This window comes from Chelmon rostratus, chromosome 24, assembly GCF_017976325.1.
Source record: "Chelmon rostratus isolate fCheRos1 chromosome 24, fCheRos1.pri, whole genome shotgun sequence".
In the NCBI taxonomy this organism is placed as follows: Eukaryota; Metazoa; Chordata; class Actinopteri; order Chaetodontiformes; family Chaetodontidae; genus Chelmon; species Chelmon rostratus.
Window position 1 is genome coordinate 3,002,032 of NC_055681.1, and position 17,657 is coordinate 3,019,688.

At 43.5% G+C, this 17,657-nt stretch overlaps 1 protein-coding gene across 1 annotated transcript; it reads right to left on the reverse strand.

Annotated features, from left to right (window-relative positions):
* Positions 1 to 274: 274 nt before the first annotated feature.
* kynu (kynureninase) lies at positions 275 to 17,456 on the reverse strand. The gene is made up of 14 exons (XM_041966233.1): positions 17,258 to 17,456; positions 14,523 to 14,716; positions 14,314 to 14,434; positions 14,144 to 14,226; positions 12,356 to 12,417; positions 12,131 to 12,202; positions 5,726 to 5,800; positions 5,479 to 5,625; positions 3,778 to 3,876; positions 3,611 to 3,684; positions 3,444 to 3,496; positions 2,646 to 2,731; positions 2,144 to 2,374; positions 275 to 695 (listed from the first exon to the last, which is right to left on the reverse strand). Exons 2-14 carry the CDS (start codon positions 14,689 to 14,691, stop codon positions 576 to 578), a joined length of 1,392 nt encoding a protein of 463 aa, XP_041822167.1. The 5' UTR covers positions 14,692 to 14,716; positions 17,258 to 17,456; the 3' UTR covers positions 275 to 575.
* Positions 17,457 to 17,657: the final 201 nt, after the last annotated feature.

Genomic DNA, 17,657 nt, shown 5'->3' on the forward strand with positions numbered 1-17,657 from the left:
TTCAAAATGTGCTTGCATTGTTGAAGTCTATATTATGCAGAACTGTACTTTAATTACATTATTTTAGCAACTACATTACCTTTTAATGGTGGATTAAGTAAACAGTATATAAAATGTCAGATAAGCACTATTATTTGACTTACCTGAGTGAAGTGGGTCTCATCGGATCAGACTGATGTCCTTCTGGGTTTAAAGGGAAAAAAAAAAAAACAGCCAAACCAAGACAAAAAAAATCGTCTCCATCTCTGAAGACTTGTTTTTAACTTTATTTTGACCAGATAAATCTTTTATTTTCAGCCAATGCATGTTAAATATCTCTAAAACAGACAAATATAAAAACATGATCGACTGCACTTCCACAGTCCTGGTGAGGATAATGAGGATTCAAGAGGCAGCTTCTTATTTTTTCATTTCTCCCAAAATGAACTTAAAGTCCATTACAGACAACTTTCAAAAATACATTCACATATCTAAGAATAAAGGTGACCTATACCTTGGTATAGGAGTTTGCAGCAGTCAGTGGACTGAATCATAGCCGATGTGTTCAGAAAAGCTTCACAGTCCCTTCTCTTCATTCATTGGCTGCTGGCAGTGAGAGCCGATCCCAGCGTCTCCACGAAGCGATGAACGTCGCTGAAGGAGTTGTAGAGCGGCACCGGAGCGATTCGCAGCACACTGGGCTCCCTCATGTCACACTGAGCAACACAGAATCACAACGGCAGCGTTCAGGTTCACAGACAGCAAATTCTCTCTGCTACGCTCTGATGTTAGTTTTAGTTCTGTTGGCTTGTCTCAGTTTTTAAAGAACACGAAGCAGTCACAAGGCATGATGATGGGAAAAGAACAGGTGACACTGCTTCATGAATTTTTTTGAATCTCTAGTTTGAATGTAAAGAAAGAAAAATAAACAAAAAATAGAAAAACCCAACAATTAGTATGCAAACAGTGTGTAGTTTCACCATTTACAGTTTTATATGGACTTAAAATGGACTGCTTGTTTTTGTTTTCTCCTTAAGCAGCAGGATACAGAACACTTGGATGCATATGAACAGAAACTTTGTAGGAAAAGTGCTCAAAATCAATTATGCTTTTTCTTTCATTGTAACTCTTGAAATTATAAGAATAAAACAAAGGTTTCAGACATGACAAAGTTTGGGGACCCCTGGTCAAAATGTGTTCCTCTCAGTCGTTCAGTGAGTAGAAGGTGAACTCATCTAAAGTCATAAAGTAAAAGATGAAACATCCTTTTGAACATTGTAAACAAAATGTGTGCATTATTTTTGTTTCATACTATGAGGGGGAAAGAAGGAAAGGAGCACCATACAAAGATTTGCCTCTGACCTTAATCAGCTCGTTAGTGATATGGCTTGTTCACAGTAATCGTTAAAAGCCAGGTGAATTTGAAAGCTTTATAAATATTGACTCCCAACAATCAGCAGCCATGTGCTCCTCTCAGCAGCTGCCAGCACTCTTACAACCAATGGCCACAAACCAGGAGAAAGCTGTAAGAAAGTGTTGTCATGCAGCCGTCTCCTCAGTTCACAATGTAATTTACAAAAGTCTGAGAGAACAGCTTATTGGATTGGTTCAAAAAAGACAAATCAACACCCAGGAGCTAAGTTATGTTTGGAGGAAAAACTCTGCAGAATTTCATGAAAACAACAGTTCTCCAACTGTCAAGCATGGAGGTGGACGGGGTGCATTTCACATTTCACAACAATTCTGCAATCAAGCATCATAGCATCTGTAAAAAAAAAAGCTTCAGATGAAGAGGATGGCTTCTACAAGAGGATAATGATACTAAACACACCTCAAAAATCCACTGTGCACGACCTCAAGAGGACCAAGCAGAAGGTTTTGCAGTGGTCCTCACAGTCCATCACAAATGTCCTAAACAAAAACTGAATAACTTTCAGCTGGCTACAAAAACCCTTTTCAAGCTGTGATACTTGCCAAAGGGGGTGTTACTAAGTACTGACCGGCCCTTTTTCTTTAATGTCATTTTGAAAGTGCAAAACATCGAAATACAAAAGTAATCTTGCTTAAAATATGAAAGAAATCAGGTGAGGTTTGACCAGGGGCGCCCAGACTTCTTCATGCCACTGTCCACGACAACCTGTTCCACACTGGAACATCTACTCACGGCGACACCCCTCTTCTCCAGCTCCTGGAAGACCTTTCGGATGTGGACGGAGAAGGAGAGTGAGAGCTGACAGCCTCTCTGCTGAGGGTCCGAGGGCGTGATGATGCGGACGTGAGGCTTGCGAGGCCGGGCGGGGTCCTCGGTGTAATAGTGCCGGATCAGGTACTCCAGGTAACCCGTCAACAGGAGGGACTTCCTGCGCAGAGCCTGCATGCTGGTCATGTTGAACACCTGGCAGAGTCAGAAAGAGGTCAATGTAAAGAAGCTTTCTATCATCTGATGTTTGTTCATCTTGTTGCTGTCCAGTGAGAAGCATGTGTACTGTTTTCAGGATTTATGTGTTCTTTCAGTGGGTTGAATAAAAATGTGCTTTTCAAGCTAAATAAACCTTATCTGAAAAATGCTGAAAAAAAAACTTTTTCTGAGCTCATGATGTTCACCAGTGAAAAACAAACTGAGACAAGAAGTAAAACCTGGTGCCAACGGACATTCACTGCAGTACCTCAAGACTGGCCTGCAGGGGGCAGACCAGCAGAATGGGCTGGTTGGACAGTCTGAAACCACTCACTCCAGGCTGCAGATCCAACACTGACAACACACAAAAACACAATTACAATACACAACAATTGTGACATTTAAGCTATTCTACTACTGCTGCTGCTGTAACTGTCAAAATCATCAAGACTAATTTAGAGCTTGAAGTGAACGAACAGAATTTATCAGATGTGGGAAAACTGCAGATGTTATATGCCTATGAATATTCTCATTCATCCAGGTCATTGTAAGCTTTAGGGCATTCAATCGTTCGCAACTGGACCTCGTCAGTTTGTCTTAGAAGACGTTTCGCCTCTCATCCGAGCAGGCTTCATCAGGGGGTATCGTTTGCCTCACAATAGAGTGATACCATTCTTGATTTTGGGGGTTGGCCTCACTCAGGGGATAAATACTTGAACCTAACACCATTGCATTGGACTGGAGCTGTCCTATCTAGTCTGGTTGCGTACAAACTGATGAAGCCTGCTTGGATGAGAGGCGAAACGTCTTCTAAGACAAACTGACGAGGTCCAGTTGCGAACGATTGAATGCCCTAAAGCCTGCAGATGTTATATTTAATATGTCCACAAGATGGCAGCACACAGCAGTTTTAAACTCGCTCCACCAGCTTCAGAGAGGTGAGCCTGGAGACCTTTTTTATTAACGATTAAAGAGAAAAAAGGCATCACGCTGCACAGCAGGGTGCAGCTGTGGGTCATACATAAACATGAGAGTTGGAGATACAAAAACAATCATTTTCTTTCACCGTTACTCATCTGGAAGCGAGACTTCAGGTCGTGTCCCCACCATCCCAACAACCTGCAGGAGACGAAGAACAACGTGATGTTAAAATGACATGAAATATTCATCTGAATCAGTGACAGGAAGCAGCAAAGATGTGTGCATGCATGTCAAGAGCGCGTCAGCACTCACGCAGGTTTGATGGTGTCTTTATGTTTCTCGTGGATAAATGCACCAGCAATACCACCAGCACCTGAATTTAGATACTGTGAGAAGACAGTTGCAGCTTGGTGTTTACATGCGTCTGCGTTGAAATATTCATTGATGCTTCTGTCAGAAAGCAGGAGCTGTCAGCTGACCTTATACGAGCACCAGCAGGCGAAGTCGACTCCCCAGTCGTGCAGCTTCAGCTCGGCGTTTCCTGCAGCGTGGGCGCAATCAAAGCCCACGAAACAGCCCTGTCAGACAAAGAGGACGGACGTGTCAGTTTCCTTTTTCGCAGCATTAAGTATGAGCACGCTGCTTTGGCTGGAACATGGAAAACAAAGGAAAGCAGTCTGTTGACTTTTACTGAAGTGGCAATACTGCAGAGTAAAAATATTACAACTTTTATCTTCATCATTGGGTTTTGTTTTTTTTTTTCATTTTGTATTACTTTAAGTGTCTGACTCCACTTCCCTCAGACCTGAAATGTTTTCATCCTTTTCCAACTATGTAAAGCACCTTGTAACAAATTTCTTTATAAACTTCATTATTAATCATCATAATTAAAATTAGATGAATGTAGCGAAGTAAAATGTACAGTATTTCCCTCTGATGTGTAGTAAAGTAGAAAGTAGCAAAGAAGGGATGTTGGATACATGAACGGTCGCACTTAATTCACATCGAACAAAAATTAAATCAAAATAAAACTTGACTTCTTTGTAAGTTAAGAAAATTTAACCTCTCATACTCATAAAACCCTCTGAAACATTGACTTTTTTCATGTTTGACAAATGTGTATGACCTCAGGAGGAGAAATGATGCAAGCCAAAGAAAGCAATGATGCAATCTGACATGTGTTCAAAGACTATTTTAAAACTTATATTAAAACTTTATATCAGGCTAAAAACTGCACATTCAGTTAGAGACTTTCATGTTCATTATTTGTGCTGTTGTTAATTTGTTGTTTATTTCCTCACTTCCACACTGCTGCACCTCTTCTTTGCTTCACCCAAAACTTCCACGGGTCATAAATTCACATAAGACGTCATCCACAACGCAAATGAAATTAAAGAACATAGACAATTAAGCCAGAGATGGAAGGAACCTGCCAAAGTGGTAACATCTGGATTTTCAAACACAGTGCAGAGGAAGCAGCCTTGCTCACTTCCTGTCTCCTCTCTACCTCGACTGCAATGCAACCATCGATCACAAGTCACAACGAGCTAAACAGAACTGATTTCATCCTGCAACCAGCAGCACAGGGACGCAGCATGATTAGAAGAATATGTTTGACTAATAACATAAAATCATGAGTATCATTCTAAAAAAAATGTTGAAAGAACTAAAAAAAGTACAAAAAAAGTTGTAGAACTGTTCATAAGTTTACTTTTGTAAAAGTATCACAACATGTACTCATTGAAAGTAGTAAAAGTGCTCATCATGCAGTGTTATATTACTGGATGCATTAAAATATAAGCTGCACTTGTTGAGTGGGGTTAAGGTGAAGCTAATTTTCTATAATCTATAATAATTATCATATTTTATAAGGCAAACACATGATTTTCTTGTATAATCAATAGTACCACTGGAAAATAAAAAGTTGAAGATTTGGAGTGGAAGCACCTCAAAGATGTACTTCAAGTTTTGTACTTGCATAAACGTACTGAGTTACATTCCACCCCAAACATATTGTCTGAAGGAAGATAGATTTTCCAAGTTTAAGCTGTTGATGGAGGAAATGAAGTAAATCACAAATATTACAAGAAACAGAACAAGAACTAGTTTCAGTATCTTTGTTTTTCTCTGCTGATTATATTTGAGCCCTTGTGGCATTTGCACATCTGTCTGCGTGTTACCTTCCTCTGGCCGGCCTCAGTGATGGCGGCCATGTTGAAAAGCTGGCCGGTGTAATACTGAACTCCGCTGAGCATCACCACAGCGATGGAGTCGCCCTCCTTCTCGATCACCTCCAGGATATCCTCAGTTCTCAGAGTCTCTTCTCCCTGAACGGCAGGCGGAGTCATTGATCAGCTTCCACAGACATGAAACAGGAAGAATAATGGATGACAGATCCAGTGAATGTGAACTGTGCGGCTCCGGTACCGGTCTGGGTGACAGCAGCAGCATGCTGTCCTCAGGGTCCAATCCTCGCAGTCGGACCTGAGACTGAACAGCGTACTGAGGACAGGAGGGACGAGAGGAGTCAGACACAACATTCATAAAGAGTCTTTGTTCTTCGTGATAATCATTCAATGCATCATTTTCTTTTATTTACAGCCCATTAAATGGAATTTATGTTGCTTTTAATCAAACTGTCCCGCTGCTCTGAGGAGATAATCTCGCTTCACAATAAATCATTTTCAAGTTTGAACTTGTATAAAGCAACCACTCTGAAACCAAAGCTACATAACACTCGAGGTGTTAGAAGTTTTAAAATCTTTTACTTAAGAGTAGAAATACCACAGTGTAGAAATACTCTGTCGCTCCTGCATTCGGTTACACGCAGCCTTTTCATGCATGAATTAGGAGCACCTCAGTGGGGATTTCACATGTCCACTGGTGGCATGCATTTGAGATTTCAGCTGAAGAATAACGTATTTAACAAACTAATTAATAATGATTAATTGGTTTGAGTACTTTTCAGAAATAGAGTCAATTCTGCTTCCAGCTTCTTTAAATGTGAATACTTCCTGGTTTCTTCACTCCTCTATGGCTGTAAACTGAACATCTTGAGGTTGTGAACAAAACAAGACATTTGAGGACATCGTCTTGAGATGACACTTTTCACCATTTTACAGATCAAACAACAAAAGAAAATAGTCTACAGATTAAATGACAATGACAGTACTTCATTGCAGCCCTGTTCAGCGGTATGGTGTCTTCAGTTTTACTGACTTGTACGTCAGTTCACATGAAAATTGTCAAAGCACCCAGAGCGCAAAGCCACAAGACACTGCATGCAGATGAAACCGGCCATGCTGCACTTGAGTTATATAAAAACTCACTGTTGCTCACACAATGGAGCTAATCGGCACAAAATATTGCTTTGGTTACAAAAACTGCAAGTTACAACAAAATCAATGAATTTACAGCCAAAAAGAAGTTCCTGCAGTTGAAGAATTTAAGAACAATGTGGCAGACATGATGTCCAATTCAGTGGAAAGCTGATTCATCCTCCCAATTTAAAAAATATTCATGGAAATTTTAGCAATTGCACTGGTCTTCGCTTGTTACTTGACGTGACGAAATCGTATTTAGATAAGATATGAGACCTTAGAGAGTTGTCGTGAACGACTACATACTCTGGAGCCGAAATATAAAAAAAATACCTTTGAGGCATACAGAGACTGTACAATCAAGTTACAGATGAAGTTAAACATGAGTTAAATTTATTAACTAAAGAAAATAGCAAAAGGGTTTACAGGTAGGAACAAGCTGATAAATGGTAAACCCAAAGTTAAGAGTCCAAACAGGAAAGCAGATCCACAAGAAGAAACCAAATCCACAAATCAAGGAACGAACAAAAGATTCAGGTGAAAATATAAGGCAAAAGTCCCAAGGGACAGCTCATGGATGAGGCCCAGGAGGCGAAGGCAAAGCCTCTCTGAAGACCGGCGATGAAAGGCGTAACCACCTCCTGAGGTGGGGAACAGGAAACGGCAGCAACTCGGGCACAGGAGATGGGCAGGAGGCTAGCAGGACGACGGCTAGCTGACAGAGGCTGGAGCTGGCAGGGGACTAGCAGGCCACTGGCTACCTGACACAGAAACTGGAACTGGCAGGGGTAAGAATGAGGAGTCGTATCACAGCGTGGCATGTTGACAGTGGGAACCCTGCTTCCTCCTGGTGGGAGCTCTGGCACAGTGGATCGCTGCGGTTGTGGCGCCAGGGACGAGGGAAGCTCGGGCACAGGAGGCGGCGGCATCTCAGGAACAGGAGACGAGGGCAGGAGGCTAGCAGGCCGATAGCTAGCCGACACAGAAGCTGGAGCTGGCAAGAGTAAGGATGAGGGGTCGTATCACAGCGTGGCATGTTGACGGCGGGGACCCTGCTTCCTCCTGGTGGGAGCTCTGGCACAGTGGATTGCTGCAGTTGTGGCGCAGGGGACGAGGGAAGCTCAGGCACAGGAGACAGTGGCAGCTCAGGCACAGGAGGTGAGAGCAGGAGGCTAGCAGGCTGATGGCTACCTAACACAGAGGCTGGAACTGGCAGGGGTAAGAATGAGGAGTCATATCACAGCGTGGCATGTTGACAGCAGGGACCCTGCTTCCTCCTGGTGGGAGCTCTGGCACAGTGGATCGCTGCGGTTGTGGCGCCGGGGACGAGGGAAGCTCAGGCACAGGAGGCAGCAGCAGCTCAGGCACAGGAGGCGAGAGCAGGAGGCTAGCAGGCGGATGGCTACCTAACACAGAGGCTGGAACTGGCAGGGGTAAGAATGAGGAATAAGAATCGTGTCGCAGCGTAGTATGTTGATGGCGGGGACCCTGCTTCCTCCTGGTGGGAGCTCTGGCACAGTGGATCGCTGCAGTTGTGGCACCAGGGACGAGGGAAGCTCGGGCACAGGAGGCAGCAGAGGCAGCTTGTGCACAGAAGACGAGGGCAGGAGGCTAGCAGGCCGATAGCTAGCCAACACAGCGGCTGGAGCTGGCAGGGAGCGAGCAGGCCGATGGCTAGCTGACACAGAGGCTGGAACTGGCAAGGAACTAGCAGGCCAATGGCTACCTGACAAAGAAACTGGAACTGGCAGGGGTAAGAATGTGGAGACGTGTCGCAGCGTGGCATGTTGACAGCGGGGACCCTGCTTCCTCCTGGTGGGAGCTCTGGCACAGTGGATTGCTGCAGTTGTGGCGCAGGGGACAAGGGAAGCTTGGGCACAAGAGACAGCGGCAGCTCAGGCAAAGGAGGCGGTGGCAGGTGCTCGGGCACAGGAGACAAGGGCAGGAGGCTAGCAGGCTGATAGCTAGCCGACACAGAGGCTGGAGCTGGCAGGGGACTATCAGGCCAATGGCTACCTGACACAGAAACTGGAACTGGCAGGGGTAAGAATGAGGAGTCGTATCACAGCGTGGCATGTTGAGGGCGGCGACCCTGCTTCCTCCTGGTGGGAGCTCTGACACAGTGGATTGCTGCGCTTGTGGCGCCAGGGACGAGGGAAGCTCGGGCACAGGAGGCAGCGGCATCTCAGGCACAGGAGACGAGGGCAGGAGGCTAGCAGGCCGATAGCTAGCCAACACAGAGGCTGGAGCTGGCAGGGAGCGAGCAGGACGATGGCTACCTGACAAAGAAACTGGAACTGGCAGGGGTAAGAATGTGGAGATGTGTTGCAGCGTGGCATGTTGATGGCGGGGACCCTGCTTCCTCCTGGTGGGAGCTCTGGTACAGTGGATTGCTGCAGTTGTGGCGCAGTGGATGAAGGAAGCTCGGGCACAGGAGGCGGTGGCGGCAGCTCGGGCACAGGAGACAAGGGCAGGAAGCTAGCAGGCCGATAGCTAGCCAACACAGAGGCTGGAGCTGGCAGGGAGCGAGCAGGCCGATGGCTAGCTGACACAGAGGCTGGAACTGGCAAGGAACTAGCAGGCCAATGGCTACCTGACAAAGAAACTGGAACTGGCAGGGGTAAGAATGTGGAGACGTGTCGCAGCGTGGCATGTTGACGGCGGGGACCGTGCTTCTTCCTGGTGGGAGTCTGGTACAGTGGATTGCTGCAGTTGTGGCGCAGTGGACGAAGGAAGCTCGGGCACAGGAGGCAGCGGCTGTTCAGGCACAGGAGACAAGGGCAGGAAGCTAGCAGGCCGATAGCTAGCCAACACAGAGGCTTGAGCTGGCAGGGAGCGAGCAGGCCGATGGCTACCTGACAAAGAAACTGGAACTGGCAGGGGTAAGAATGTGGAGACGTGTCGCAGCGTGGCATGTTGACGGCGGGGACCCTGCTTCTTCCTGGTGGGAGTCTGGTACAGTGGATTGCTGCAGTTGTGGCGCAGTGGACGAAGGAAGCTCGGGCACAGGAGGCGGTGGCGGCAGCTCGGGCACAGGAGACAAGGGCAGGAGGCTAGCAGGCTGATAGCTACGTGACACAGAAATTGAAAATGGCAGGGGTAAGAATGAGGAGACGTGTCGCAGCGTGGCATGCTGACGGCGGGCACCCTGCTTCCTCCTGGTAGGAGCTCTGGCACAGTGGATCGCTGCAGTTGTGGCGCCGGGGACGAGGGAAGCTCAGGCACAGGAGGCAGCGGCTGTTCAGGCACAGGAGACAAGGGCAGGAAGCTAGCAGGCCGATAGCTAGCCAACACAGAGGCTGGAGCTGGCAGGGGGCAAGTTTATTAACTAAAGAAAGTAGCAAAAGGGCTTACTGTCCAAAGCAAAGACTCCAAACAGGAAAGCAGATCCACAAGAAGAAACCAAATCCAAAAAGTAAGGAACAAACAAAAGATTCAGGTGAAAAAATAAGGCACAAGTCCAAAATCACAGGAATCACTAGAATACACTGGAGAACCATCGCATAGATTCACAAGGCTTGACGCATGGAACAAAGACGACGACCTGACAAAGGCTGAGGAGAAAACAGACTTAAATACACAGCGGACTAAGGAGGGAAAACACAGGAAGTAAAGCAAAAGGACACATAAGATGAACCTTCAACATAAAACAGGAAGTGACGAAACCCAGTTTGAGACACTAAAAAAAGAGTCAAGGTTTACACAAAAATCCTGCTTTAATTTATATAAAAACGACTTGAAGTTCTTTGAGTTTTGTTTTATGGGGTGGGAATTGTTCTGTATGATTGAAAGGTCCATCAAGGGCTCTTTAAGTTAACTGATAAAATACAAAAAATGCACTTAAACATGAGAAATGTGAGACTAGAGTGAACAAGTGGTCTATTTTTAATTCGTTTTTTCTGAATAATACTGTTTACACTTTTTAAGGCCTGATAACTGAAAGAACTTAGAAATAAAGTGGTCAAATCATATTTCAGTTGTTTTTTGTGAGTTGATATTAAGGTAAATGATTGTATGAAATATCGCATCATATCGATCGCAGGCTTGTGAATCGAATTCGACGTGACAGACTTTGTGATATCAGAAAACATCGTCTCGCCATCCAAACATATCGACATCGTATCGTATCGTGATGAAGCTGGTGATTTACACAACTGCTATGATTCAGTTTGTACTCCTGGAATGTGAAGATTCTTATGATTCGACCGATGCCAATCAAAACAGCTGGTACAATCAAAGCCAACAACATACGAACGGTTATAAAACTGAGGCAACTCACCGATGGAGTCTCATAGTAAAGAGAAACAGTCAGCTTACATTGACAGACGATCAAATCCAGTCAAATATTTAGTCCAAAACATTATAATAACCCACAGAAACATGTTTTATCACTTCAAACTAGCCCGCAGACTCTTCCACCTCTTCTCTGTTCAAACATATCGGCTCAGGTGATGTTGATTTAAAAATGGCCGCTGATCTCTGACCTCTCATTCTTCTTCTGTTGAATTTTACGGCGGTTGGCATCCATATAGGTTGCACTACCGCCACCTGCTGGATTATAACAGTTTCACACTGAGAACGACTGACTGTGTCCACTTAAAGTGATGCCATTCACAACACTATCCAGACTATAACCCAGATTCATTTTCATCTTCTTCATCTTCATATCCATTTTTTATCATGCTTTTGTATAAAATGTACATCCTTTATTATTCTTGCTGCGGTTGCTTTTCTGTAACATCCGAATTTTCCACGCAGGGGATTAATAAAGTCATGTCTTATCATCACCTCCATCTCCTCCTCCTTCAAACTACCCTTTCCTGCTTCTTTTTGCACCTTTTGACTGATACCTCCCTGAAGGATCTGCAATCCGACAATAGCGTCCGCGCTGAGAGGAGGTGCCCACCCCTCTTCTTTCGTGAAAAGATCGAGCAAATTGCAACCAGTCATGCAGATGACGGGCGCTCTGTAGAGCCAATGAAATTCTGCCAAGGAGGATACGCTGCTTTGGTGAGTAATTTACAGCCAAATCAAGGAATTCAGTGCAAAAAGGGATATTACACAGGATTTGACATGATAAATGCAGTAAATGGCCTCAATATGAAGATACATAACCTAAATATAGATCGCCTGAACATACATACACTACCTAAATGCTGTTTTCTGGAGAGTGCCGAGACATACCATTAGTAATCTTGTAAAATTTTCATTTTCTGTGCTATTATCAAATTTTATTGAACTTGGACTCTGGTAAGGCTTCATGCTGTGGTCTCACTGTTTTCTAGCTTGTAAAGCCTAAATTTTCAGGCATCTGTTCGCAAACAAAACATTCAGGCAAAAACTTCTATTCCTCAAAATAAGTGTTGCCTTTTATGACACCAGAACCATGCATGTACTCCAGACAGTCCAAGAGCTATCAGTTTACTTTGAGGCAGGATGCCTTGGATTGGTGTTTTAGGCTAAATGTTCTCTGACCTGCACAGAAGCAGCCAACATTTGGAGGTTCACTCACATGGTCTGAGGGAAAGGCCTTGTCCTCCAGGAGGATTTTGTGCCGAGCTGCTGTGGGTTTGTAGAAAGAAAGCTGCAGAACAATGACATGAAACGATTCAATGCTGGATCCATTTGAACTGATATCTGACAGGCCTGCACAGTCCCGCCGTGGATTTATTTGCAGCGCTGCAGCGATGACGCCTGTTTTGAGTCTTTAATAGTGCCGATTTTGTCTGTGTCTTACCATCAGAAGGTGTAAATTAACTGTCAGGCCGTTCATCAGTGCCACCTCCTCGGTTTTAGCTCCTGGAAGAAACAGAAGATATTTCTCATTTCATTCATTCATCTTCTGACTAGAACAGCATTTTCCTAAAAATCAGAAGACCTACTAATACTGGGAGAGAAGAGAAGAGTTGCTTGTCTTGCTAAAAAACAGTTTAATTGATCTTAAACACAGTATGTAATTGATTAATCAGGTACAATTACTTTTTTAAAAAACACATTGTGTAATGGTCATAATGATTAGCACAAATTGTTCATTCGTAAAGGTTCGTACAGCCTTTTAAGAGTAAAATTATCACTTTCAAGCTTAAACAAAGCTTTCCCGACTCCCGCAGCCTTTACCATCGCATCTAAATTGTTACTATAAATGCAACTGCGGAAAATAAAGCTGACAGAATTCCTTAAGACACACAGTAATAATAACATAGTCAATTTTTTTGATCGTGATTATTTAACGCTCACTAATTTCAACATCAGGAGACAAACAAATATCAGGACAAATGTTAGATTTCTGTTGACATCAGTGATTGTGTAGCTGAACCGATCAAGCCTTATCAGCAGTCATAAAAGATTTAATTTGCCCCCTAAGGAAGAAAGGCAGGTTTTGAGATTTACGTGAGCTTTATGTTTTATTCCTGACTGCATGATAATTTCAGTGATTTTATTTGTGGAATGTCATATGTTCATATTTTCACCACTACAACAGTGCATGCAGGCTGGACACTTCCAAAATATATACTGCATGTGCTTGGCAACACATAAGCTAATTTACTATCCTGCTGTGCATGAGAAAACTCACCCAACATGTTTTGTTTTTTGCATTTGACAAAGGTTTTTTAATTAACCAGAACTGAAATAATTCATCTTTTACAAGGTCCAGTGTGCAGGATTTGGGATGAACGACTGGGATAATTGGAATTTCATATTCATAAGTATATTTTCATTAGTGTATAATCACCTGAAAATTAGAATCATTGACACAGTTCAGAAATGAGACGGTGTACTTATGAATCATTTCCTGTTGAGTCTATTAATTCCAATGGGAGAAGTTAACATGAGCACAGATTATGACCAATTCTTTCACTCCATAGTCACTGAAGTAAACACTGGACCCATATTTCACAAGCCACACACACCATCCGAGTACTGACACTAAAAAAGACTGATAAATCGAGAAAATTAACTTTGTTCAACACACTCACAACATCTGGAGCAAGCACATTAAGCTAGCAGGTAAAAACAAGCAGTAAAATAAGGTACAAACATGAAATTCGTACTGCATCTAGTGTTAAGGGAGAAGCAACAGTCCATCAGTGATGTTCATGTTAAAAATGCCCAATGCAGACAGGAAGTTTGTTCAGGTATGCTGCAGAGTCCCAAACTACACAGACCACATGCAACTGCAGGTTTGTTTAAAGACCCTTCATGTGAACTTCAGACAAATAGTGCAGTGACCTGAACAAGCAGCTTCACAGGCGAGTTGTTCAAGAGTTGCGCAATCAGTATGAGAGCATAACATTAGGAGAATAACACTGCTGAAGGACGGCCAAAAACTTCTCTTCATGCTGATCATTTGTTTTTTGTGCTGTGCAAAAGTAAAAGTAGTCTGTGTTGGTGCATGTTACATCATGGTGCTGCCGTTTTACCATCTCATGAACCAATACTGGTTCAATAAAGGTCCAAAATCCCACCCACGTGTGGCAGCCACACACAGGCCAGAGAGGTTGAATCAATAAAACGTGTCTCTTACCTACAACGTTAGCCATGAGTTCCTCTATGTTGTTTTCAGCCCACGCCCAAGGTCGAGAGCCTTCAGTGTGACCATGAACACCCCTGTAAGAGTGTAAACACTGGAACTGAACATTTCTCTCTTATTGAAATCCTTTTGGGAAGCGTTGAACATGCTGAGACATAACATACGTTTTAGCCCACTTGTCCAGCTCCTCTTCCAGGTACTTCCTCGCCATTTTGGGCTGAAGCCCCAACGAGTTTCCCACAAGGTAGATGCATTCCTTGCTGCCATCGACCAGTGAGAGATCAGCTGCAGAAACATCAAAAGAGAGCTAATGCAAATCATTTTCATGCGATTAAACGACTCTCAGATTCTCAGACAATGAACATCAACTCACAAGGAGGCAAATCTGCAATTTTGGGCACCAGGAATTGCTCCCTGAGATGTCTCAGCTTGTCATGTTTGTCGAGGTATGCAGCCACGTCTGCAGAGGTCGGACTGCAGCCCAGCGAGGCTGAAACTCGACGCAAAGTTTCTGCTGCAGTTGAGCCGTCAAACGGGTCCATTGCTGTGGGACTGGGAGCCTGATGCCTGCAAGGGGAGCAAACTTTTAAGATTAACATAGAAACTACAAGTATGAGTTGCTTCTTACTGCAGAAATCCACTTTAATCTTTAACCTCTAACAGCTGATGTCATGAGACTGTTTAGACCTAAAAACAGTCAGTTTAAAGATTGCATTCTTTGACCTATTAACAGTCATTCAAAATCCCTACATAGCTCTTTGAACCCTGGTGCAATCCTGTTTGCCTCCAGTTTTACAACAGAGTTCACAGTTCTTTTTTTCCCAAAATATTTTTATTGAAAAGGAACATTTCCTAACATAAAAATACATTTTTCTAATATATGCATATATGCACATACACATGAGAACAAGAGCAAATAAAAGCCCTCTCAAACAAAAGAAACAAAACATCTCAGAACAAACTACACATTCAGCTCTCAGCTCATCACAACCAACACCTACATACAACTGGTTGCTTACGCATTATAGAGTACAACAACAGCAGGCACACGATCATTTGGGCAATACCTGTGCCACTTATGAAAAAAACTTGTCAGTACGGGGGTCAGTATTTGTTCGTGAATTCAGCCTCGTCAAAGTTTGGGGGATACACATTTACCAACAAAACCTTTTTTTGCATTAGGGTACCAGCGACTGCCATTCCTATCAGCAACAACATGAGAATTTTGCTTTACTGGTAATTAAAATAATTGATTCACCCAAGGGGAATGTAACCTATGGTGGTCTTTAATCCGAAGGTGAGTCTTCTGTAAAAATACCTTATCAGAGTTTAAACGTTTCTAATGAGACTGAGCAGAACACAAAAAAAGAGAAGCAAGAGAAAATACCCCAACTGATCTCAGATCTGATTAACAGCACATGTGCACAAGAACAAATACAATAAGTTTATTTTTTAACTCACATTACAAAATAATGTTTTGTCTGAAGGTGAACATGACAGCAAAAAAGCTAAATGTCCAATTACAACACAGAACAGGTAAGATACAGACAAAACATACTCAAATACTACTAACAAACGACAATAGGTCCTATAAAGACTGATGAAAAAACTTAAAATGAGCTTGTGCAAATGCAATATTTTTCTGTTCTTTCAAGGATAAAAATGCAAAATACAATATATGCCTTGTTACATGACAGTAATCAATAAAAGATCAATGTAATAATTTTAAACAAACAAAAATATAGTAACCTAGTTAGTGCATCAAAACGGAAAACCACTAGTTAGTGTAAAGGTAAATTTAAGAGCAGCGAGTCCACAAACTGAGCAGCAATGGAACAGTAACTATTTAATGGCCTAAAGAGTGGAAAAGTTGGTTTGTCAGAGCAGCCAGGATTCTGACACACTTCCTGGCTTCCCCCGCTGAAACAAGGTCTTCCTCAGGACTGTTTTAAGTGAAGCTGGAAGCGCCTGGAACCGGGCTGTCCTGGCAGTGAAGTCCGGGAGGACAGAAATGGTCAAATCCTTGACTTTCACCTGTCTGAGCTCTCGCGCGTCAACACGTTGGCTGTGATGATAAACTGGCTCGTGGTCGTTTACCATTCTCTGGTTTAGGCTGAAGGGTCCGGTGGGACCGATTCAAGATCGGCAACGTCTGTCCGCAGCGAGGCCAGCAACTCAAGCTTCAGGGCGGCGCCGCCGGGGTCAGCGCGCGGAAAGACGCGAGGATGTGGTCGGAGCGGGTAGTCTAGGCCTAAGGTGTGTCTGAATATCACGAGTTTTCAGATTCTTTCCAAACATTTTCAAGCAGTTTAAAGTTAAATAGACAAATACAACAAAGTGGAGTTTGTTAAAACTGAATATAAGAGCGGAAAGCGCAAATTAATTACATTTTTACTTGAAATCAGGAGGAGCCTCCAAACTCACTTCCTCCTTCAGTGACAGGTCAGCAGCGCCCCCCCGATGCGCTGCCCAGACCAGGTGAACCATGAAAGGAAGGACGAGCATCAGCAGCGTGGAGAGCTGCAGTATTTTTACATCAGGGTTTATTTTGACCAAACCAGAGCTGGTGACTGTTGGAACAGTGGAAAGACTAACTGGTGGTTTTGCTGAGTCCTGCTTCTGTTGAGTCAACAAAGCTCGGCTCAGTTCAGTAAAAGAGAGAAACTTGAGACCAGAAGGTCTATTTACTACCAGACCTCTTGAGATACAAGAAAGTATTTTGAGACAGGCTGGGCGGAGGCGAGCTGGTTATCATGCTAGCGTCAGGAGATCTCTGCAGCACAATTTGACGTTCTGTAGATATCTTTAGTAAATGTTGCAACAATTTAAGCTAAAATTGTTCCATATTGCACCTTTAAAAACAAGACTCCTACATTCATTCATTCAGTTCAGTGACTGTTTCACTTTAAAAGGTCTTTTTGTTGCACAATCTGCAAGTTTACTTCACCTCTGCATACACAGCACAGCTGTTCCCATCCAGTTTTTATGCAATCCAACAATTAAAATGCTTTTGGTGGATATTACACATTATTTTGCTCTGAAAATAAACTGCATGACGAGTCATTCTTTCTGTTTCAAACCAGTATTGTACTGAAATATATAACTCACGGTTTGCAGGTGAGCTTCTTCTTCGCAGACAGCTGTCAGACTGAGTGAATCCTCTGCTCTGGAAATGCACTGTAACCTCTCAGAGTAAAGTCCAAATTAATCACTTACTTATGACAAAGGATTGAGATAAACCCAGAGTTAAACATGTCCTTTTACTCTTCACGGATCTGACGAATTTCTGTTTTTAAATGCCCTTCTGTGCAAGAGGCAGAAAGAGGGAGTTCCCCATTTTTAGTGGTTTCACTTTCGTGTGTGAAAATCCAAACATACAGTGGGAAGTTCCACATGTCACATAAAACACGCTGAACATCTCATTCCAAAGCATTAATGTGCTGCTGTAACAGCCTTAAATCAGCGCTGGAATCTGGCTGCAGGGATTTGCTCCCATTCAGCCACAACA

Bases quoted from the DNA above. Each gene is read 5' to 3' on its own strand.
- kynu (XM_041966233.1), bottom strand. From the start codon at position 14,691: ATGGACCCGTTTGACGGCTCAACTGCAGCAGAAACTTTGCGTCGAGTT. The intron at 3,877-5,478 runs GTAACACGCAGA...TTTGTCTGACAG, and splicing joins CTGAGGCCGGCCAGAGGAAG to GGCTGTTTCGTGGGCTTTGA. The intron at 3,685-3,777 runs GTCAGCTGACAG...GTCTTCTCACAG, and splicing joins CCTGCTGGTGCTCGTATAAG to TATCTAAATTCAGGTGCTGG.